The sequence below is a fragment of the Toxorhynchites rutilus genome, chromosome 3 (genome assembly GCF_029784135.1).
Source record: "Toxorhynchites rutilus septentrionalis strain SRP chromosome 3, ASM2978413v1, whole genome shotgun sequence".
Classification (NCBI taxonomy): domain Eukaryota; kingdom Metazoa; phylum Arthropoda; class Insecta; order Diptera; family Culicidae; genus Toxorhynchites; species Toxorhynchites rutilus.
In genome coordinates, this window is record NC_073746.1 from 206,520,510 (window position 1) to 206,544,576 (window position 24,067).

A 24,067-nucleotide genomic window follows, 5' to 3' on the forward strand; every position below is an offset into this window, starting at 1 on the left:
GCGAAGGATGGAAAGGGCCAACTCGAAAATAAGATAGGCCCACGGTGACGACCACGTGGTCGTCGCGTGGAGATAATGGAACCGATGTGTATCGGTTTCATGAAAGAGAGAGGAGATATTCCTCATCTTTAGGTTAAGAATGTCTGTATATATATTGTACATATTTGAAAAATAAAGTTAGTCTTAAACACGAACTCACGCGAAAAAGCGTAAAATTTCTTTATTTGTCAGAAAGAAATTTTCAGTTTGAATCATTGAAAATGATCTTGAGTAAGAATGAAACGCTTGCGTTCTTTGACCCAGCGTTAGAAACATTTTTAATTGCTGATGCTAGCCCGGTTGGATTAGGCGCCGTACTTTTTCAAAAATCACGCGAAGGAGAATTCAAAGCAGTGAGCTATACCTCTAAGACGTTATCAGAAATCGAAAGGCGTTACGCCCAAACTGAACGAGAAGCCTTAGCTCTAGCTTGGGCATCAGAGAAGTTTTATTATTACTTGTACGGAAAATTCTTTTGGATGATCACAAATCATAAACCACTAGTCTCAATTTTTGGAGATAAAGCCAAACCATGTGCTAGAATCGAGAGGTGGAAACTTCGGTTAATGTCATATGATTATAAGGTCATATATCGTCCGGGTAAATTAAATATTGCGGACCCTTTTTCAAGGCTTTATGACGACAGTACCTTCACTGCGAATAGTTTCGATGAAGAAAGTGAGAGGATCATTTAACTTGTTTCAACCGATTCCTGTCCGATTGCTGTTTCACTATCAGAAATAACAGAAACAACCAAAAACGATCCAGAGATTCGAGAACTGATCTACTGGTTACCATACTCTGTGAAACGGTGGCCGAAAATATTGAATCGATATAAGTTGATAGTAAACGATCTTTCGACCGATGGTAAAATCGTATTAAAGGGAAACAAGATAGTTATCCCTCAAATTTTGCATCGACGCATGCTGCAGCTCGCTCATGAACCTCATCTCGGAATTGACGCTATGAAGAAACGACTCAGACAAAAGGTTTGGTGGATTCGTATTGATAGAATGGTTACAGATTACGTTAATTCTTGTAATGGTTGCCTTCTTGTTTCGGAGCCAGATACTGAACCAATGTGCAGAACAATCATTCCTAATGGACCTTGGCGTAAATTAGCACTCGATTTTACTGAGGTCTCAAATGGAATGATATTTGCAAGGTTTGGATATCCAGAACAAATAGTTTGTGATAACGGCCCACCCTTTTGTTCAGAGGAATTTGTGAATTTTTGCAAATTCAATAATATAACCATCAATCATTCAGTTCCATACGCGCCATTTCAGAATGGCCTAGTAGAAAGATATAATAGATCGCTGCTAAAAACAATACGGATCAGTACTGCCGCAGATCGTGACTGGAAAAATGATTTATATGATTATTTATTAGCGTATCGGAACACACCACATTCCATAACAAATATGTCTCCAGCTATGTTGATGTTTGGCAGAACCTTGAAGGATAAGATTCCTGAAATAAAGCATACAGAAGAAGATGTACACATTAAGGAGATGAAGGAAGCAGACAAAACTAAAAAGGAGAAAGGAAAGATATATGGTAACCAAAGAAGGCGTTCGAGACATTCCAACATTGACGTTGGTGATCATGTCATTCTCAAGAATATGATAAAACGAAGTAAACTGACGACTAATTTCAACCCCCAACCATACGTTGTAGTGCGGAAAAATGGGACAAGAATTACAGTGAAGAATCTATCCACGGGTGTAGAAATAGATAGACATATCAATCATGCAAAATATTTATTTTCTAACAAACCTTTGGAAAGTTCTATTAATACAGAATCTAACACCGGAGACGCGCTACTTGAAACCGGAAGGAAATCGAAACCGTCAAGTATTGCTCACGAGACTATTGAGGAACTTCCAAGGGTACAAGCAACACGTAGCGGTCGTGAGAAACGAAGACCTGAAAATTTCAATGACTACTTTCTATATAAGATTTCACGTTTAGAGCAAATTGATGGTTTTCTGAAATTAATCGAATAATAAAAATTGTAAGAATCTAATTAAAATAAGGGAGGGATGTAGTAGGCATGAATTGGAGTAGGCCGCAATGTAAACATAAGCAGGCGTTGAAATAAATTCTCTCTCTTGTATCGTACCTCTTGACCGAGAAGGCTGTGTTTTATTTAGCTCTGTTACATGGTGAAAACGTTACAAGCAAGACATCGAAGCTCCGAAAATGCGAGCCAACCGTCAATTCATTCTAGACATCCAATTTTTGTCCACCAATTCTGCACATGCTCGTTTTCTGAAAGCAGAGTAATTTTGTCTTAAGGGTACGGTTTTTATTCATTGCATTGCATTTAATGCATTGTAGAACCTTGAAAACACTTCTAACACAACGTAAATTCTGCTGTAATTCCAACCTAAAAATTCTTGCCGCTTTTCGAATGATCTTCAAATTTAATAGCATTTGACATTAGTGATAGATATTAGTGAGAATCTATGTACAGGTCGGACTCGATTATATATAATCACAATTTCACTTTCAACGTTAATTTTCGAATCCAATACATAATGGAATCACAAAAAAGCTGTTTTCTATTAATGTTTGACATTCATACATTAATGAAAAAAATGTTTTCTTGAGATTCGATTATGTATAGGATTTGAAAATAATTGTTGAAAAAAAATCCGAAACGGCTCGACCGATTTTGATGAAATTATGCACAAAATACTTGGTAGGCATGAGAATAGGCTGTAAACTATACACGATACGACGTTAAGCTTTGGCGAGCCTTGGATCTTGGAATTATTTTTTTTTTAATGTTGATGCTTATTCATATAGCCTGAAGTGTTTTCTATCATATTATCTATTGGATGGGCAAAAAAAAATAAAAAAACACTTGTCCACCCAAAAGCTTTGCGCAAAAAGCGTCGAATGCCTGGATTCAAGTTGGCAAATATGGTTTGGTAACCTAAAAGTCAACAAAATGTAATAACAATTATTTATTTATCCTTGGTTGGAACAGTGGAAATGCTATTTTCATCAACACTGTAAATGTCACACACAGGAAAACGATACTGAGCTCGTATATCTCCCAAAGTTCGAAAAAATAAGTCACAATTTTCTTTATTGAACGCCATTAATCGAGCTGCTGAGGTATTTTCTGACTTTCTCAAAGATAGCTTATGCTGTATTGAAATGCTGTATTGAAAATCTAACCTCCATATATTTTTCGTCGATAGCGTCTCAAAGTTGGTTCTGGCACCCCGAACTGTTTTGAAGCACCCAGACAAACCTTCTTCTATAGCTTTCATAACATTCTCCAAACTGGTGTCCGACTAATATTGGTGTCTTTTTTGCTTATAAGTTCTAACCATCCGCAATAAAAAACCAAAAATTAACATAATGTTGCAGTTCTCCAACTTGTCCCCAATATGGAGGTAATCTGGCGTAGTGGTAACATCCATACCTCTCACGCAGAGATCACGAGTTCAATTCTCACTCCCGACATTCTTCCAAAAATGGAAGTAAAAGTGACGAACCAGCCGAAATGTGTTGAAAGTCACTATAATAGAGAGAGAAAAAAAACTTGTCCCCAAGCGACTTTTTCAATAAAAAAATTTAGTTGAAAAAAATTCATGATTGAAACTCGCCGGAACCAAACAGATTATGTACAATAGAGTACCTCATGTATAAAATTATTTTGAAATTTTAGTGATGGGAGTAAGGGAGTGATTTCAGAAGTGGATAATTCGCATTTTTTCGCATTGAAATTTCGTCGTCAATTGGTGATTTCGTCGTCAATCGGTGTAGACGCATTTAAAAATTGCTACAAACGCGCGCGCTTTCAATTCGATTGTTTTTGAATTTATTTGCGAATTTATCAATTTTGTGTGCTAATTAACTTGTGTGTCGTTGGTTTTCGTGTGCAGCAAACTAGTGAAACAAAAAGAACAAATATCAATTGCGAAATTTGTGCTACTGGTATCGCCGATAACATCAATCTATGGGAGTGCGCAGGTTGTCCGAGACGACTCCATGGTGCTTGCATCGGTGTACATCGTAATAAGATCGTCGAAATCACATCGTACGTCTTACCTTGCTGTAGTAAATGCCACAGTCACTTACGTACCGAGTTCGACATCAAGGAGCTTACTCAGCAGCAATCGAAGTTGGCTGAACAGCTGCAACAAAACACGGAAATTCATTCATCCATCGGCTGACTCAACAACAAAAAAATGTAAGCATTATATACGAAGCCATGGATAGACTGGAGGGGCAACTCGTCGATTTGAAACGCGAGATGTCAACAAACAGAAGTAACAATTCCGCAACGGCTTTAATAAAAAATCATATTACGTCATTTATTGACATAGCAATGATTAATTTGAAGGAAAACAATACCGAGTATCTTAAATCAATTACATCCGATATAACTCGTGATGTTGGTCAAGTGCGTGAGGAAATTGAACAGCTGGGTAATTTATCACTCGAAATTGCTGCTAATATTAATGACGGATCACAAAATGCCCAAATCGGAATGCAAGTCCTAGATGAGGTGAAAATGTTGTCGGCTACTGGGGGCATCGAGTAGTCATACCGAACGATCCCTTCCACCCCCACCAGAATCGAGTCCCAGCTTGGCAGAAGAACTGAGCGCAAGTGTAGAACGGAATACTGCAAATTCTGGCTGGCGAGTTCTAGGATCTACCAGAAGGTGGAAAGCTGACTGGACCGAATATGACGCGCGACAACTCCGTAGGCTCAATCAACAAAAGGAAGCTGAAAAGGCCAGGAACCGTCGCAAAATAAATCAAAGGTTGAACCAACCCAATAGGAATAATCGTCGAAATGTTGACAGTAGAAGGAATTACAGCAACTCAGAGTACAACTTTGTCAATAGATATACAAATAATAACAATAATGCGCGCCACAGAAATATCAGGAGCAACTCACACATTAATAACATCCGCCATCGGAACCCAAACAGATATGACAGTACATTCAACATGAACAACATTCGATTTAATAGTAGCGAATCCAGCAGCAGGAACGATAATCAACGCAGGAACAACATTAACAATCATCAAACGAGAAACAATACCGTGCTTCTACCACCGGCAGTCTTGCTAATGGTTACCATCGTATGACTATTCATGGAGACGTATGTGCTGTGTCATTAATGAACATCATAACATGAACAGTCAAAGTACCATCGACTCGAAAATGTCATATGACATTTCGTTTTGTTTCCCGTCTCATTCATTAGCTATTCCTCGTCCCGTAATTAAACAACAGTGTTCACGGGGAACGCTCACCGCTAAAAACGTTCATTCAACACATTCGCACTTGATAGGGGAGAGTTTTTCGGTTGTTTTGATCCAAGTAATCCGTCTAAACATCATCCATCGTATATGGATGTGTGAGTGAGAAGGTGGATGTATGCGTGCAGCTACGCTTGAATGCAGAATAAAGAGCGAAAAAGAATGCATACCACTGCAGTTTTAATGTCAAATGACATTAAAACTACAGTCATATTAGCCGGAATTAAAGGATGGTTATGAGCACGAATGGTAGAATGGAAACAGCATATTTTCACCGCTCTGCTGGGTACGTTCGACTAAAGAGAGAATATATAAACGTTCAATTGATGGCACTTTTAACGCCTTGCATGGCGGATGTAATAAGTATAAGGCGTTTACCTAAAGATTGCACCAACGACACGATCACAAGCGTACCCTGATGTCGAATATATCAACGAAGAAATACTGACAATGGCAGACAATCATCCATAGAAATCAACAATACAGACATTGACACCCCTATTCTGTATTTCGATCGATTCGAAATATTTCTAACGACTTCATAAAATTCCATTCTGTATTCCGTTCGAGTTGTTTTTGCGTTCCGTTCGATATGGTTCTCATCGAACAATAAATGGGCAAAACGTTCGAAATAAGGAATGCGAAATTATAACTCGAACGAAATAACGGTTTCGAACGAAATGGAAATCCGTCGGAATACAGAATAGGGCTGTGAATCTGGCAATCATTGGACACTACCATATTCGCCTCAGATGAGCAAAACACTCAATGTTCATAATGATGTTGAGTTATTCAATTCGATGTGAAACATTAAATACATTTGCAAGTCCGTAAATATGGATGAAATGTCTGTATTTTAAATTCAGAATACCGATGCGAATACTCTATTGAATGAAAACGGCGAAAAAGTGCGCTACAAAATAGGCAGGTACATCAATTCCGTTGGAGTTGTCTGACATCGTTGTTCTCATTTCATAAACAGTTATAAATCTAACCGTCCATATTGAAAACGGCAAGCGCGTATTTTCCACCGAGACAACGATCCAACGATATTGATATTGACTTTTCTTCATTTCATTTTTCTACTTTACAACAAAAATATATTACTTTTTTCACCTCATGTTCAACTTTTAAGAGATCAAACATATCAGATACATTAATGAAATACATTGAATCATTATACGCATACACATTATACACATTTTCGTTCAAATCTTTTCATTCGTTCTATTTTGTTCATATATTCGATTACTTTTATAGATCGTTGAAACATTCAAACAAGTTTACAATACATAATATATGTTTCATTTAACACCCAAAATATTCACTAGATATAATTCATCTGGCTGAACAACGTTTGCCGGGTCAGCTAGTGATCATATAAAAAACATTCAGCTCTTCATTTAGCATCGTGAATTCAGGGTTTTCAGCCTGGAACAAACGATTCAATCTGTTGATCTGGGGCAAAACATGCGTCGCGCCGTCCGACGCGAATCCTTTTAGAGATCATTGTAAGGAATTCCGTCCTTATGAAACTGATCAATCATTGCATTGTAAATGCTTTTATGACCAGCAGCACCAAGCGATACTGCGGCGTAAAAGTCGTCATGGATCCTAATGCTGCTTTGTTCAAATGTAAAAAAAATATGCGTGGACCTGTACCAATCTGTACTTTTTGACGAAAATCTATACTCTGTACCGTACAGAATCTGTACCAAAAATAACGAAAAAATCTGTACTTTTCCAGATAAATCTGTATCTGTGGCAACACTGGATGCAAGGATATAAGGATTCATTGTTACTGAAATTAAAACGTTTTTTTTTGTTTTCTACATTTGAACGTTCTGTTTTCTAAGGGCCGTTACGTTACTTTTCAAGTAAACGTTTTCGTCAGGAAAAGTATAATAACAAAAAAAAGAGAAGGCAATAGAATTCTGACTTATCGCCCCTATGCTCAAGTTTACTGCTCACCGCTGACAGCTGATTACAAACACGAATCCGTCGTTCGCCAACCACATGTCATTACTTCGTGACACACAAGGGTCGAAAACACCCTGTCGTTATACTACGCTCGTGGGCTGCCGACCACCAGTACTGCGCCTGTCTTCTCTCTCGCCGTGGTGGATTCAATTTTCTTATTACATCTGTGTAGTCTACGTTCAGGGCGCAGCAGTATTAGTCGAGAAGAAGCACGGAACGGTTAATCTCCAATTGCATTGAAACGGTTCTATCAAATTCTTTGTTGGTGAAATAATAATACAATTCCGCATTATCAGATACAAATCGGATCTGTGCAAGACATCTAAAACCTGGAGAACAAAATCGTTTTTCTACGTTTCGAATTCTATTTAGTGATTGTTTGATTTTTCATGTGGTGAAAATATTTTTACAAGCTAGTTGGTTTTTTCATTCCTTCGAGGTTTGGTGTGTCCTTCAAACTATGGCGAGGAAAAATATTGTTGAATAGCAAAATATCAGCGTGAAAATTTTGATGTCAGAGAAAGTTTGAAATGCGTTGTGGCGGTGCTTGAGAGTGTTATAATATTCCAGTAATAGTTCTCAATTTCGGCGATATAGGCCTATGGTGAAAGGTGAATAGAATAAGGCGAATAATTTATTGTGTTGAATGCGAAGTACAAAAAAACGGATAATGTGATTAGCAAAGAAAAGCTTCAGCTTAATACGATTATAAAACACAAAATCTCCCCGATTCAGACGGCCAGCAGTAAGAAGAAGCTCGAACGCTTGGCCGAACGGCAAGGTCTCAATAATCGCGTTCGCCTGGAAGGTATGTTAGCAGCATATTCCTTGACCTCCCAACAACCAACCAACACCCACCCATTCTACGACACCTAATTAGTTTATTCGACTGATTCTTTCTTACGGATAGGACATTGCATGCATATCCTTGAAACATTCGTGCGAACACGGGGAAAACAGTGTGCATACAAAGATATGCTGAAAACGTTTCCCTGTTATCCTCTTTGCCGTAGAACTTTAGTCGAGCTTATTATGCTATGAGTATGTGTTTGTGACAAATGTTACTGCCTGTAATAGACGAATTCCGCTCTCTTTCGTTTCAAAGGCTGTAGCAATCCAAAATAAAGAATCTAAATTAGCTCAGCTTTTTTATCATGTCTATTCCCAATGATAATATTTACACCCACGGCAATGCGGCTTGGTGTGCTTCTTCATTATGTTCAACAATTATGTTTATTGCCGATTCAAATTACTACTAAGGGTAACATTGGTGGAAGTCAGACCGGACTATGTGACATTTTTACGATTTCGAGAAAAAAAGAAATTGAAGTTCTGTGCTCTAAAAAGGACTTTCGTTGATCATTCAAAACAATTTCGATCCGTTATTCCTGTTGTGCGCTTGATTTTTCAAATCTGATAGGGGAAAGTGTGGGAAGACGGCCACCCGGGGTAAGGCAGCCACTCACTAGATTATTGAAACAATCAACTATTCGACAATTTTATTATTTTTTTTTAAAAAATAGATATTTTTATCAAGGCTCATATGGCATTACCCTGACGGGGCCGGGAGTACAATATTTTGACAAATTTTCTTATTATCTATGTTAGTAATATGTAACCGATTACTCGCGGTTGGCTCGAGGTTAGTATTACAAGTGTTCTCGTAATTGGGATGTTGCAGTCTCCAATGCTCTGTACGTGTGTCCGACACGGGATACTTCCGATTGGGATGCAGCTGACCATTAATCAGCAACGTCCCCTAGTCTATACCCCATATCTAGCGTGGTGCGTCTTCTCGACTTGAGGAATCCAGGATAGAATGGTCACTAGCCGGCACAATCATCAGCTCGTGTAGAACTGTTATGAGCGGTACAACCTTTGGCTCTTATTGAATGATTAGTGGACTGCACAACCTTCGTGTATCTGTATAGAGTGTGTGTATGTACTGCCGCGACTAAGTAAAAGTTTATAGATCGAAGGAAACATCATTAAACGTTGACATCGGCGTTTCTAAGATATCCCGGAAATAAATTATTATGGTGAATTGCACTACCCTTATTTAGGTTTACCCATTTTACCATAAGTATATGTGAAACGTCATGATAAACAATAAAAACAAGCTTTTTAGATGACGTCGAGCACCGATTTTGCTTGCTAGAAATCTAATTTTTTAGTGGTGAATATGTACATTAGGGTGCCAATGAATGTATGGGAAAAACCGACCCTAAAATTTCAAAAATTTACCCTATATAAAATGTTCACCACCCCGAAAAAAACACCCTATACATTTATTTAAAAACACCCTATACCCTATGTTTTAGAAAAAAAAATTATGCCAAATGTCTTAAAATTCACGTCGAGATTTATAGTTATCTAAAAAAAATTGTCAAAAATCGATTTTTCAGTCGGAAAAACGACCAAGTGTCAAAAAAACATCTTTTTTTGACAAAAAAAATTCGAGATAACTGTAAATCTCGATGTGTAATACAATTTTAAGACATTTGGCAGCCATTTTTTTTTTGAAAACCTCGATTTTCATTTTCGATTTTTCACGTTGATTTTTCGTTTATTTCAAAAAAACTCAAATTTCAACGTTTGTGACACCAGTAAAGGAAGTCCGAATGAGCTAATATTTTGCATAGGGTATATTATCGTGCGAATCAACATTTCGTAGCATGTTTCGAATGAAAAATCGAGATAACTATTTTTATTGACACCCAAAACCATACTTTTCGTTTCGTACCGCCAGTCGGGGTGACATTGGGCCTGGGGGGTAACATTGGGCCAAAACCAAAAATGTTTCATGTTGATTTTTTTTGAACACGCTTGATGAGATAATTGAAATTTTATGTAGAGTTAGTGGAAAAGACTACGTATTTTTCTAGTTGTTAGAGGAAGCCATACACAACAAAACTATTTTGATTCGTTTCACCAGTGCCTTAAAGATAGTCACCATGGATACCATAATAAATCGTTGCCGAAAATTGTACTCTATAAACCTTCGCACACACGAGATTGGCTAAATCTGACAAATGAAAGGTGCATTGAGGCTCCATTATAAAGAATCTAATCACTTATTTGGAGTTGTGCTGTTTTTCCCTCAGACAAGAATATTTTCCGAATGTTGTAATTTTTGAGCTTGTTTGGGGTGACTTTGGGCCAAACTAAAACCATTCCACCAACACACGAATAATTACCTGTAAGCACCAATACACTCGCCTTGTTTACTATCAAACTCCGCATGTTTGTTGACAGATTTGATTTCATCATTCTTGACTCGCGGACTGAAGAGTATTGTAAGTAAGATATTTAATAAAGGGTAATTTTTGTGAAATTTTTTGGCATTTTTCCTCATTTTAGGGCATTTCAGCACGTAGTGTGGGGTGATCAATGGGGCATTCAATTCTATACAGGGAGTTTCCACGCCCATTCACACAAAAGTGCGTTAACACGTGTTGTTCAGTAAAAAATGCGATGCATCATGTTGAAAAAAATAAGCGTTGTAAGTTGCTGTTTGCTCTCTGCTTCGAATGGCTTCATTCAGTGATCAACTAGTTCCTTTTTTAAAGCTTTCTGAAGATATTTAATTCTGCTTTTCATATAAATATGTATGTTCTACTGGTTATCACAAGATAACGCAGTTTTATGTGGATAGACGTGGAATTCTCCACATATTTTACGCATAGAGACTACGTTGTGAGTTTATTCACGTGTACGAATGATAGTTACATGATATTTACACCTTTTAGATAGCCTTGCCCATAAGTTTGATACCTGGCCCAATGTCATTGGGCCAATTTTTGAACAACTCCTGTGAAGCGAGTTTTCATTATAATTCAACCATTCTTGCATCAGCTGTAAACTTAACTATGACGATTATAACAATGTGCTTCAACATGATGTTGATGGCAAAATGTGGTTGTTACGAGGTGGCTGACTGAAACATATAGTTTTTTGGCCCAATGACACCCCCACTGACGGTACTTAAAAAAAACCCCAGAATGCCAATTTTTGAAAAAAAAAATATATTCGGGATGACACTAGATCTCGACGTTTCATTTTTAAGACATTTGGCATCAAAAAAAATTTTCGTAAACCCCGATTTCCTTTACCTCCCCCCTTGGGTGATTTTTTGATTTTCAAAAAAACTCAAACTTTGACCGCTTTGCGCCACCCTCCCTTAAGTCCAATTGAGCTGATATTTTGCATAGAGTGTTTTTTCGAGGTGGTGAACATTTTTATGGGGTAACTTTCTGAAATTCGAGATGACCATTTTCATTGGCACCCTAATGTACATGTGAAACCAATGTTATAAGTGAGGATATGTGTGCTTATAAAGAAAACGGTATGTTTTTTAAACATTTCATAAATTATTGAGGAACTTTAACTTGACTCTTATGAGAAGTTAGACGGCTACTATCGTATGAGATGTGATTTGCCATGAACGGTATCATTCGAACGCACTTAATTGACGTATTGATTAAGAATATAGCATTTGGGAATTCCTACAAGGCGCACTCATGATAAATTTGATTTTTTTCAGATGTCAGATATAATGACTTTTATTTGTGATAACTCTACAAGGTTTGTCCATTAACCCTTTAAATACGGCAGTGTGCTCCGTCGGAGTGCTACCGCTGTACGGAGCACTGCACCGAAAAGTATGCACATCGCGCTGTTGTGATCGATGTGCAGTATGACTTTCATGTCGTCTAAAAACGACGCTCGTACACACAGCTCATCGCGCGGATGTCGTCTATAGACGACACTCGTACACACAGGTCATCGCGCGGATGTCGTCTTTAGACGACGCTTGTAGCGAAAGGGTTAAGCACGTTATAGATAATTCAGGGAAAATAACTCCTCCCACTCTTGTCACGCTTGATATAAAGTACAACGGCCTTGATCTGTAGTATAATTTTGCCGGAAACAATTATCCTCTATACGGCTAGAATCACGAATCATTTCATGTGGCCGTCTCACCCCTAGTGGTGGTCAACTCTACCCTGCATTATTTTAGGAGCACTATTTTCATACAAGCGAAAAAAACCAAAACCCATTTTTTCAAGAATTTTATTTAGTGAATGAAACCGAGAATAAAACAAAATAATTAAACATACAGCCATTCCATGCCATGCCGTTATAGTGGTTCTCAGAATTCGTGAAAATTGGTAGTTTTGTTCCTTATCGCCAAATATTAGACTTGTTTTTTTTTCGGCCCACCTTGATGGAAAATAAAAAAATACCTGTTTTGTTCTGCCAGGGAAGAATATTTAGATAATTATGATTTTTGGAAATTTCATCATAAATTTTGTCGAAATCCAGATGAAAGTTCCATTTCACAATCATTTATGATTGCAATCTTGAGTCATGACCTTTCCGTTCACATATTGTTCATCATGGAAAAATCATTCCAACTGATGCGGCACTATAATTACCGTTCTGAATCATATTTCGGACAACATCATATTTCGGACACTTTGTTCTGATATCTTGAAATGCTTAATGCACTGATGATATAACTATAAAATTAATATCACAATTGCTTCTTTTGAGTAATCCCTAGGTTTCACTATCATTTCACATGAGAACTACATTTGAATTATAACATAATCGGCAGAAATCTTACAACACTACTCATTATCGTTTGTGTTTGACGTTTCCCTAGCGTGAGCACGTAGAATTTACCCGTTCATAAATATTTAAATTTCTCCCGTGTTTAATGAGTTTCCATCATCGTTAACAGTTTACTGTGATTGCTTGGTAAGTGTGCATAAAGTTTAGATCTGTTTTCTGCATCAGATCTGTTTTCTGCATCATATGCCTTAAGCGTCAGAATTATGATTCAGAGCGGCACATAAAAAATAATATCACTCTACAAAACGAATAAATGTTCGAAAGGTCACCAAGCATCGTAGCATCGGTTTTTCAGTTAAATGTAGTATAAGAGGACATTTTTCTTGTGGAAGAGAATAAGAACGCAATCTTTCTAAAATACTAAAATAAAAAAATAAAATAAAAAGTTCCGGGGACAAAGGCTTAATGGTTTGCGTTGTTTTGTAGAATCATTTTTGTTGCCTTTGCGAGAACAATACTCTAAATGGTTTGTTTCTTTATATCAATGAACGCATTGCACTGAGTATTTAACTGAGCATCAAACACGCGTCTAAGAGATGACAGAACAGATAATAGAAACAGATAACAGAAAGATTCTGGAAATTTTCCTCAGAGGAGATGCAATGCTTATACGCTAGCGACAGCTCACGTACTATGCAAGGGTGGAGTTTACTTCGCAAATATTCTCTTTCCGCTATCCCCCTTCGTTGTTTCTATTCTAGCGGCTGCATAAGTTGCCCGTTATTGGCAGCTCTGTTCGGGAAAGCACGCAAATGGACAGAACAAATGTATGGGGGAATGGGAATGCTTCAATGAATTTTCATCAATTTAAACCATGTGCAAACTATGGGATTGTAATGTATAGCATATCAAACAAATCTCCGATTCAATTGGTATGTAAATCATTAAAATCCGTTCGCAGCAAAATTAGTTATTAACGTTAACTTTATTTCATAAAAACGTGACCTGTTTTCTGATTTGGCACCCTTAGTGTAAGACGTAGTCCTACGTCAAAAAGACACAATCAATTCATATTCTTAATTCAATGTATTTCATTGAAGTATGCTTACCTAAAAGTTGAATGTAATATGAAAGAAGTAATATATTTTTGTCCTGAAGTACAAAACTTGAATGAAAAAAATCTATATAAATTAGAATTATTCGGTTACATTTATAAATGCTGGGCCCCGTAATGTAATGCACATCGGTATTCTAAATTTGAAACACAACCATATTGCTTCCTTTATTCACTTACAAATCTATTCATTTTTCTTCATCCAACTGCAGAACTCAACATTAAGATGAGAATTGAACGATTTTGAATGTCAATGTCTGCGTTGTTGATATTTGTGAATGGTTGTCCACCATTATCAGTATTTCTTCATTGTTGTATTGGATATACGCCTACGCTTGCGAACGTATCGTTGGCGAATTCTTTAGGAAAACGCTTTGTACGTTTTCCGTCAGTCATACAAGGATGTTTTAGATTACCGCCGGGCCATGAAACATTGGCGTGGTAACAACATCGAACAGTCGCCCATGTTCCGTTATAAGCAGACCCGAAAAACACTAAAAATGGTAAAAATAAATTTTTAATATTTGAATTTTTGATGTTAGTTCCACCAAAAACAACTAATAAAACTCATGATCAGACTCTGCAAGTCCTAAACAGTTCATATGCATTGAAAACATCAACAAATTGAATGTTTTTCAATGACTTTTCGTGAAATTTGCCCTTGCTGCACTAAATTGGGAGTTGCTAACACGAAAATGGCTCCAAAATGAGTAGTTTTTAATTTTTTCGCGCTCAAAAAAATCAGGCATGTTGCTAGATATCAGAACTAGTTATCACATAAGGCTACAAGTAATAATTTATATAAAAAAACATCGTTGGTGGCAATGTAGTTGCCATTACCCGTTTAAGGGATAAACAAAAAAGTTAATAGCGCCTGTGGAAGCGACGATTCAGGTATGGAATCCATAAAACTAAATATTTCTGGAAAATGTGAATTGTGGATAATATTTTATTAAGACGACAAAATGTACTGAGCGACCAGTACATTTATAAACAGTGATCCATAAATAATGATTCATTTTCAAGATAACCAGAATTTATGATACCGTTTGTGTCAACCAAAAAATAATAATATTTTTGCACGTTTCACACATTTTAAATTCCTTCAAGTGTAAATATGTAATCGATCGGGGTGATTGCCTTACACGCTTCGAAGAACTTTAACAGGAAAAATGCGTGTGTCCTTTTTGTGTAGCTCTTTCTTAGAAACACTTCCACTCCATGAACATACGGCTTGTAAGTTTTTCTACTTCAGACAAATTGTGATAGCCCATTTCTTAAAATAGAATGGAAACAAAGGCTTCCGCTCACCTTCAAAATATGCAATTACAGTCGCGTTGCACGCCCTTGCGTTGCCAAGTTCATATGACTCGTTTGATGGTTTACGGACCTTCCGGGAGAAAGCTTCAGACATTAGGCGGCCGTCACATGATGTGCGGTTCAAAATTGAATCCGTGCCTGAACGTAGGGGCGGTTTCTCATGCGAAGGATAATATAGCATGAAGTGGAATTTGCAGTATTGAGGTGCAGTGCATAGATGGTTAGATTAAAAGTGCACCCTTTCACCTCTTTGCAGGAATTAAAAAAAAAACAATCAACAGAGTTTTGACTAAATTAATTATCAGTTACTAAAGCTGGGTTTTGTAAATTTTGACCGTTTTTATATAAATTCCTATCGAACTGATCGGAAAATTTTTATTCTTACTCAAAATGTTACATAATAATCATAAATCACTAACGTTTAATTTTTTTTTATTTCAGTGTAAATATCAGCGAGCAGAATGCGTGTAATAGTTTGAAATAAGCTGATGTGGTATGTGAAAAATTACCGCTTGCAAAAAGTGTGTGAATGAAAAATAGTGCATGTTGCGTTCAGAATAAAACGCGGTAATGAAACCTTAATATGTCATGTTATGATATATAGAATCGTGTGGATATAAATTGCTAGTGGAATATTTCAATACCACAAGGATATATTGCACCGGAGAATGTTTCAAGTCACAAGCATTCCGAATAGAATGAGAGGCAATTGAAGGTGTTGCACATCGGAAGGATTCACGGATTTATGATCAATTGATTGAAAAGTCTCTTCAAAATGCCTGGAGGAAGACGGGGGCTTGTTGCCCCTCAAAACACATTTCTCGAGAATATTATACGTCGATCGAATTCACAGCGTAAGTAATTGCACATCACATAATTTTACTCTTCAACTCATATTTCCTTTTTTACTTTATTTTAAACCCTATTTTCCTATTCGATCCTTATTATTGTATCTTATCTGTTCTGGGTTTGTTCCAACTGAACAGCTTTCTCAGAATGAGAATGTTCATTTATTAACTCAACAACAATCATTTATCCTATAAAATGGTTACGTTGAGGCTACACAACGACACATGACTAAAAAGCATTTTGGAGGGCTGGCAGAAAAAAATGCAAATGATTCAGAGTGTCGACTACCTGAAAAATCGGAGAATATCAGGGAATTCAAACAATGTTATGGGGAATGAGGGAATGTCAGAGAATTTCATCACCAATCTGGAAAGAATTGTTGTATAAATACATTAAAATTTCAATTATTGCAGTAATTGGGACGTAAATGATACAAAAATGTGTATTGAACTAATCTGGTTCTTTGTGTACATTTACTGTTGATACTTGCTATATTACATACGGCAGGAGGCGCGTACTGTATGTGTGTGTTAAATTGTACTTAGCAATCTGGATAAACAGACTCTCAAAAGTCATATGAAATCTAAAAGTCATAGCCAATAACAGTACCCGGTACATGCTCGTATTGAAAAATTCCGAATATTACGAAGAAGAAAGGGAGGAAGTGGCTACTCATTACATGTTGTCAAGAGACGATCTCGAGCATCAGATCTACTTGCATCTATCAAATACGATCTGTGAAATTTTCTTTTGAAAAAGTTTCTTCAGGCGTGGACACCAAAATGTTAAAAAAATTTAGAGTTCCCATTCTCTTCACTTAGGTGGCAAGGAAAACTCTTGAGTCAGATGAATCACTAGTCTAAATTTTGAATATTTCTGAAAATTCTCTGGGAAATCAGGGAATACCATATTCTATTTCGGTTTTTGAGTCGATACCCGGATTCCGAAAATGCACCAAATGGAAAAGATCTCAACGTGATTCATTGAGGCTTGTTTTTTACCCCTAAACTCATGATTTGTCAAAAATATAAGTCAGTGGGCCTCACAGATTATTACGCCAGCAAGGAACATGGTTTCATTCGCGGGGAACAACATGCGGTCAAACCTTGCGAGGCTATTGTAAAATGTAATGTAATAATTTCTGCTTCAGGGTCGGATAGAATAAGTTCAACTTGCTTGCCTTTTCTTTCTATATTATAGCAACTTTCTACACTTTTGGCTGGTTCGTTACTTTAAATTTCATTTTTGGAAGAATGTCTGGAGTGAGAATTGAACTCGTGATCTTGAGCGTAGGAGGTATGGGTGTTACCACTACGTCAGATCGCCTCCTCAAAATTGAATTTACTGAATCAGTTTTTGGAGCATAATATTCTTACGGATGTTTGGAGAAAAGTAGGAGTCATAGCTAACGTATGCATTAAAAGATGGACAAATTTCGGATGCCGATAATAAAGAACTACAATATATAATTCAATGAACCATCTACAAAAATGCATCGACGCACGTGTCAGTTGATTTGTAGCAGCCTTGGCGAAAATTGTGAAACAACTACTTTTAATACTTTGTTCGTACTGCCAATTTCTCCCCATAGCGCGAAGAAGTTGGACATACTGAGGCACTTCGTGTCCGCCGGATTACGTTTGCATTAAAAAATGGACTTTTTTCGGATTGTGATAAAAGAAACTAAAACAGATAATTGAGTTTGATAAATTTCCCACTTTTTTTTGCAAGTAAGTTAATATAATTACCTTCCGTGGGATTTTTTTTGCAGACTTATCTCACTTCTTAACTAGGCTTAACTTCTTAACTAGACATATTCAACACTTTCAGCGCTTCCAGAAGTGTTTTCGGGACAATTCCAGTTCCAGAGAGAACGACTGGAACAATTCTTGGGACCTCCCTTAGCCCCCACAGTTCCTTGAGCTCCACGGCCAATGGCCGGTACTTGCAAATTTTGCGACCGTGGGTCTTCTCCAGATTCTGGTTCAGTGGAATAGCGACATCGATGATGGTGGCTTTGCGGTCGCTCTTGTCGTAAACCATTATATCTGGGCGGTTGTGGTGGATCGAGAGGTCGGTCAGAACAGTGCGATCCCAGTACAGCTTGAAACGGTCATTTTCCAGGACAGGTGCAGGCAGGTACCGGTAGTTTGGTACGTTGTCTTCCAGTAGAGCATATTGGAGCGCCAGTTGTCGATGAACAATACGGGCCACGTTGTTATGGCGCTCGGTGTAGGCTGCATTGGCCAAAACGGGGCAGCCTCCCATAATGTGCTCTATGTTTTCACCTGGTTGATGGCACATCCGGCAAATGTCATCAACGTCTTGATGCCAGACGTACCGCCTGCAGTTTCTCGTCGGCATTATCCTGTCCTGGATGGCTATCATGTCGGCTTCTACTACTGAAGAGAGTTCACCACGCGTTAGCCACAGATTTGATGCGGCCTTGTCGACGTGTGACCGGTCCAGTTGATGGGGTTGGGCACCATGCACTGCCTTCTGCTTCCATGCTGCAATCTTCTCCTCTACTGTCTGCAGATTGCAGTTGAGTTGGTACTCCGCTTGCGCCAAGAGCAGAGCGCTGTATCCTCTGTCAGCGGCACAGGCAGCCCGGTATAGCGCGTCTTGGTTGGCGCGTTCTGCGAAGTACTCGCGCAGTTGCCGTACCTGGGCAACACACAGAACAGATATGTCGACTATTCCAAGTCCCCCTTCTTTGCGTGGTAGTGACACTCTCTCCAGTGCCGATTGAGGATGGTGCATTCCGGCCTCTTTGAATACTTTCCTCATCCTTCTCTCAAGGTCCTCTAGGTCAGTTTTGCTCCATTTGACTATACCAAAACTGAAGGTCAGCAGGGGAACCACGAATGTGTTGATCGCGCGTACCTTATTCCCCGTGTTGAGGAAAGTCCTCAGGACACAGTTCACTCGACTCAAGAACTTGTCTCGCAGCTCCGTCTTGATGTCGGAGTGGCGAATCCCGGTGAGCTGTCGGAATCCAAGATATTTATAGGATTCGTCACGAACCATGTCTCTTATAAACTCGCCGTCATAGACCTCGTAGCCTCCGGATTCGGTAAGTTGTCCTTTCAGTAGATGGACACAGCGGCACTTGTCGAGGCCGAACTCCATGCAGATGTCCCTGCTTATTTCTTCGACAACCCGGATAGCTACACCTAGACGCTGACGCGAATCAGCGTAGACCTTGAGATCGTCCATGTAGAAGGTATGGGTCACTTCTTCGTTGGCATACCTTATCTTATAGCCATGACCGTTCCTATTGAGCGTCCTACTGAGGGGGTTCAGTGCCAGACAAAACCAAAGCGGGCTGAAAGAGTCGCCTTGGAATATCCCCCTCTTTGTCTGCAGCGTCCTAGACTGCAACACATTTTCCCCATCACTAAGGTGCAGAGACGTGCTCCACTGCCTCATCGCATGCTGCAGGATCCTAACGACGACGGGATCAATTTTGTAGAGCTCTAATACCCGGACGAGAAACGAGTGAGGTATGGAATCATAAGCCTTCCTGTAATCGATATAGGCCATGCTTAGGTTCCGCTGGTTATAAACCGCCTGGCCGACCATGGCTGCGTCGATGATGGCCTGGTCTTTGCAACCATGCGTATTTTTTCTGCATCCTTTCAGCTCTTCTGCGATGATGTGGTGTTGTTCGCAGTAGGCAGAAACTTTGGCGGTTATGATGCTGCGTTATCGGTCTGTACTTTGATGGGTTCAATGTGTTGCTGTCTTTCGGGAGGAGGAATGTCACGCCACGAGTGGCGAATTCAGGGAGGTTGTGTGGGTCACGTAGCACCTTGTTGAAGCACTCAGCTATCTTTTGATGTGCGACGGTCAGCTTCTTGTGCCAGAAGTTCTGAACACCATCGGGGCCCGGTGCTGCCCAGTTCCTCAGGTACCGCGAGGCTTCGCGGACATCGTTTTCTTCGTCGATGATAGCTGGCATCTCTCCAATTTCACCACAACTCTCCTTCTCCCGTCTTAACCATATTTGCCCGTCGCGATGTTCTACTGAGGTCCTCCAAATACCAGCCCAGAAGTTCGTCACATCGCTAATATCTGGCAAACCTTCACGGTAGTCGGGCTTCTCGTCGCTAATGTTGTCGTAGAACGCTTTCTCGTTATCTCTGAACATCCGATTTTGTTCCCGGCGCTTTGCAGAGTCAGAGTAACGTTTCAGCCGTTTTGTTAGGACGCTCAATTGCTGTACTATTGTGTCGAGTTTTTCCGTCAGCTGGTGAGCTCTCAGCTGGCGAAGTTCAGTAGGCCGCACGATCACAGCAACTTGGCGATATAATTTCGCCGATCTGCTGCCTCTTTTGTACGCCATCAGCCTTCCAATTGCGGCATGCTTGTTTAGGATCCGTTGCTTCAATCTTCTTCGCCATGGAGGCTCACGCGTTTCACGGAGATGTTGGAGCAGTCCGCACCCATAAGCCTCCATTGACCCGGGAGCCTTCTCCGGGAGAGATATAGCGCTCTGACTCGCTCGCACCTCCTCACTTAGCCACTTTCGATACCCGTTCTCGGAGCCAAGACCAGGTGTGTGGTTCCAGTTCACGCCCGACTAAAAATGTCGTCATATGATCTTCGTGGAGGCGTGAGATAGGAACATTTGAGACCAACAGGCAGGCTCCTACCCTAGTGTTGATCCCCATGATTTTTTTTAAACATGTGTGTAGGCATGTTTTTCAGTTCTTTCTTTGTTTCATTTATCAATTCCTTCTCAGTTTTCGCGACAAAATTGTTGGAGTAGATCTTACGCTTCAGGTTCGCCCAGAAATTCTCGATGGGACGCAGCTAGGGGACGTTGGGCGAGTCCGCCGACTTGGGTACCACATCGATATTCAGCCGCTCCATTTCCTCTAACGATCGCTTCGAGTAGTGGGCTGACGCCACAACGGGCCAGAACATCGCGTCTTCGCCCTTATAGTATTTCTTAATGACGCTACTTCCGGCAGGCACCTCGTACTATAAATTTCCCCTTTTACGGTCAGTTCGGAGAGTCGGTTGTCCAGCTAAGCTTGTAAAGCTTGTAAGAGCTTTTTTTGTTCCTCAGCATGAAGGCCACAGCTACAGGGCATTCATCTTGTACCGTCGTGCATTCGTTTTATTGAATAAATGAATTGAAAAAGCTGCCCAGAACTATACCGCCCAGAATTCAGCTGACAATGATCCCATAAAAGTCAATCGTGCCATATATCTGTCATTTAGTCGAAACCGATTCTAGATTTTGGCGACAACCTTTCGCCTGCAATTGATGTAATTGTAATTGATCCTATGCTCAAATGGTTACAGTACATCCCCTCAGGCTCTGTCAGCATTTCGACAGAAGTAAATCGCAGAAGAAGCGATCCAAATGTTGAAATTTTACTTTGAAAATATGTTAGAAATCTACGAAAAGTTTTTCTAAGATCGAAAGCAAAAACAATCGTTTTTCTCGATTTTCTTGAGTACAAAAGATCGATAAAAAAATCAGAAATCGATAAACCTGAAACAGGAGAAAAATTAATTATCAAACTCAAAAAGAAAGGAAGCTGAATTCATAACAAAATTAATTTAATTATACATAAACACACTTACAATTAAAATGTGTACCATGGAATGGGGTTAAATTGATCACTTGTAACAATAATTTTGTAATATCTGTCGATATCGAAGTAATTAAGCCAGTAATTGATTTTTAAAACAAGTACTTTACTTTGGTCCAAGCGCCAGCCATTGTATCACCTGGAATAAACATCTCTATTTCAAATACTATTTCATTATTTTCCTACACAACAGATTCTGTTTTCGGGGTGAATTTGATCACTTGAAAGTCAAGACAACAATATTGAAAAACTATGGGCTCTCTAAAATTGCGGTAGGGGAAGGTTACAAATTTTTGATTCAGCACATGTTCTCGACGTTTTTGCAAGTTTCTAGTTATTCACACAAAGAATCATGTGAGAGGAAGATTTAGGGCTCAATTTCAGGTACAGAGTGCTTGGCTTGATTTTATTTCATTTAGGTATAAAGAATTGAAAACTAAATTCAAATTTGCTATATTAAGTTTTGGGGAAACTCAACGTTTTATTCAAAAAATCAGTAATAATCAAATAATAGTCAAAATCATAATCAAATAACAATCAGTTCAGTGTATAAAAATTAACGCAAACTTTTAGATTTCGTCTGAAGACTACGACGACTGATGGGTTTCTTTGACTTTCTTGTCAACACCTTCCCATCCTTATCATCAGTATTTGCGAGAGATTTATTTACATCTCCTCTCTCTTCTTCTTCGACCTTCACAGTTTGGTGCTGCTTTGAAGTTCGCATGAGCTACTCCTTCCTTTGGCCACAACGTACTGCGGAGCTGTTGAGATTCATATTTTCTTTGTCTTGTATGCGGCAAATTTCCGGGTTCTTTCTTAATCTTCACAACTCGCTGTTGTTTTGGAGATGAAGATACTGCTGGGTCTGTCTCTGGACGCTTGCGTTTGGCTTTCTTCACAGGTGCTGAATTCTTCTCTGGAACAGGGTTTTGTACAGCGTTTTCTTCGACGTTAAAACATGCGAAATGTTCTTCTCCAACACTCTCTCCAGGCTCAATCTCAACAATCCTTTTGCGTTTTGGAGCTTGCGATTTATCAACCTGGGAAAATCATTCCGCCTTGAACAGGTTTATCAACTGTTCCGGAAATGAGTTTTCTTGCCTTTCATTTTCCGGAGTTAGCGGTTCGTTTCCACCAGGTAGTTTCTTCAGGACTGCATTACGATTGCAAGGATTACGAATACCTGTTGATTTGAAGCGGGAGATGACATTTTGTGAGCGAGATTTGGGTGCAGCAGGATTCTTTCGGGGCTTGCCAATGTTCAATAGTGCTTCTTTAAGTAGCGGAAAAATATGCTTGGGGACCGATCCTTCATTCTGCTTCATCCAAGTGTCCAGCGTTTTCCTCCAGGCTTACATTAGCGGTCTGAAATATGCCACGTTGAGCGGCTGGCAAATGTGCGTAGCATTAGGCGGGAGAAAGACAAACCGAATATTGTTTTCCAAGCAGCTCTTCATCACTTTATACGACAGGTGGGACGCCACGTTATCCCCAATGATCACTTTGGGCAAATTGTTGTCCAGATTTTTGAAATATGGCAACGCCATCGAAAAACCAGGCTTCAAAGATAGTATTATCGAACCAACCTTAAAATGTAAAAAAAGTTAAAGATCTATAGATTTATAAATTACATTTTCCGTTACCGGACTTTGAACGGTTGTATCGGGTTCCTTTTGGCCCTCCTTCGGTCCATGTACCGTAGAGGTGAACAGAGGCATATATAACGTAAGGTGGGAGGACGAAACCGTCAGCGGCAGCAGCAAACATGACCGAATAGGAGGTTTTCGAATGGTCTAGTATATTATCGGCATGGTTTTGTCCTTTTCGGATGACGACCTTTTTGGAGTCTGGATCGTCCACGAAATTAGTTTCGTCGTAATTGGCGATGTTTTCTGAGGGAATCTCGTCAACCACAATAGCAAACTTGTCGAAGTAGGCATTAATCGTTTTCGGAACTCGGATCCTTTTTATGTTTTGCGATTGCCGTATTCGTAGCACCAATCCTTACCGGGCGAGTTCGGTGAGCTTTTGACGATGTCGTGGATCTCCATGTAGTCACGCACTAGTCGTCCTTAGTTGAAGGAAAGCCCCATTATTCGGCAATTAGAATGGTCTCTGTAAGATCCTTTTCAACGGCCTCATTAAGCATAGTCTGGCCACCGTTCTTCGATGTGTGCAATCCATTTTTCTTGTTGAAGATGGTTCCGTAGGCTACTCCAAACTTTCTCGACGCTTGGCGTATGGAAAGTTGTCCGGTTCTCACAGCTTCGGCAGCTTTT

General features: G+C 39.2%; 1 protein-coding gene across 5 annotated transcripts in view; it reads left to right on the forward strand.

Annotated features, from left to right (window-relative positions):
* Positions 1–7,505: 7,505 nt before the first annotated feature.
* The window catches only part of LOC129775597 (potassium voltage-gated channel protein eag), an 84,592-nt gene continuing 68,030 nt past the window's right edge, over positions 7,506–24,067 (forward strand). For all 5 annotated transcript variants that reach the window (XM_055780510.1, XM_055780507.1, XM_055780509.1 and 2 more), the window contains exons 1-2: positions 7,506–8,124; positions 15,769–16,181. In XM_055780510.1, coding sequence (XP_055636485.1) covers positions 16,103–16,181 — 79 coding nt within the window. In that variant the 5' untranslated portion in view covers positions 7,506–8,124; positions 15,769–16,102. The remainder of the gene's footprint in view (positions 8,125–15,768; positions 16,182–24,067) is intronic.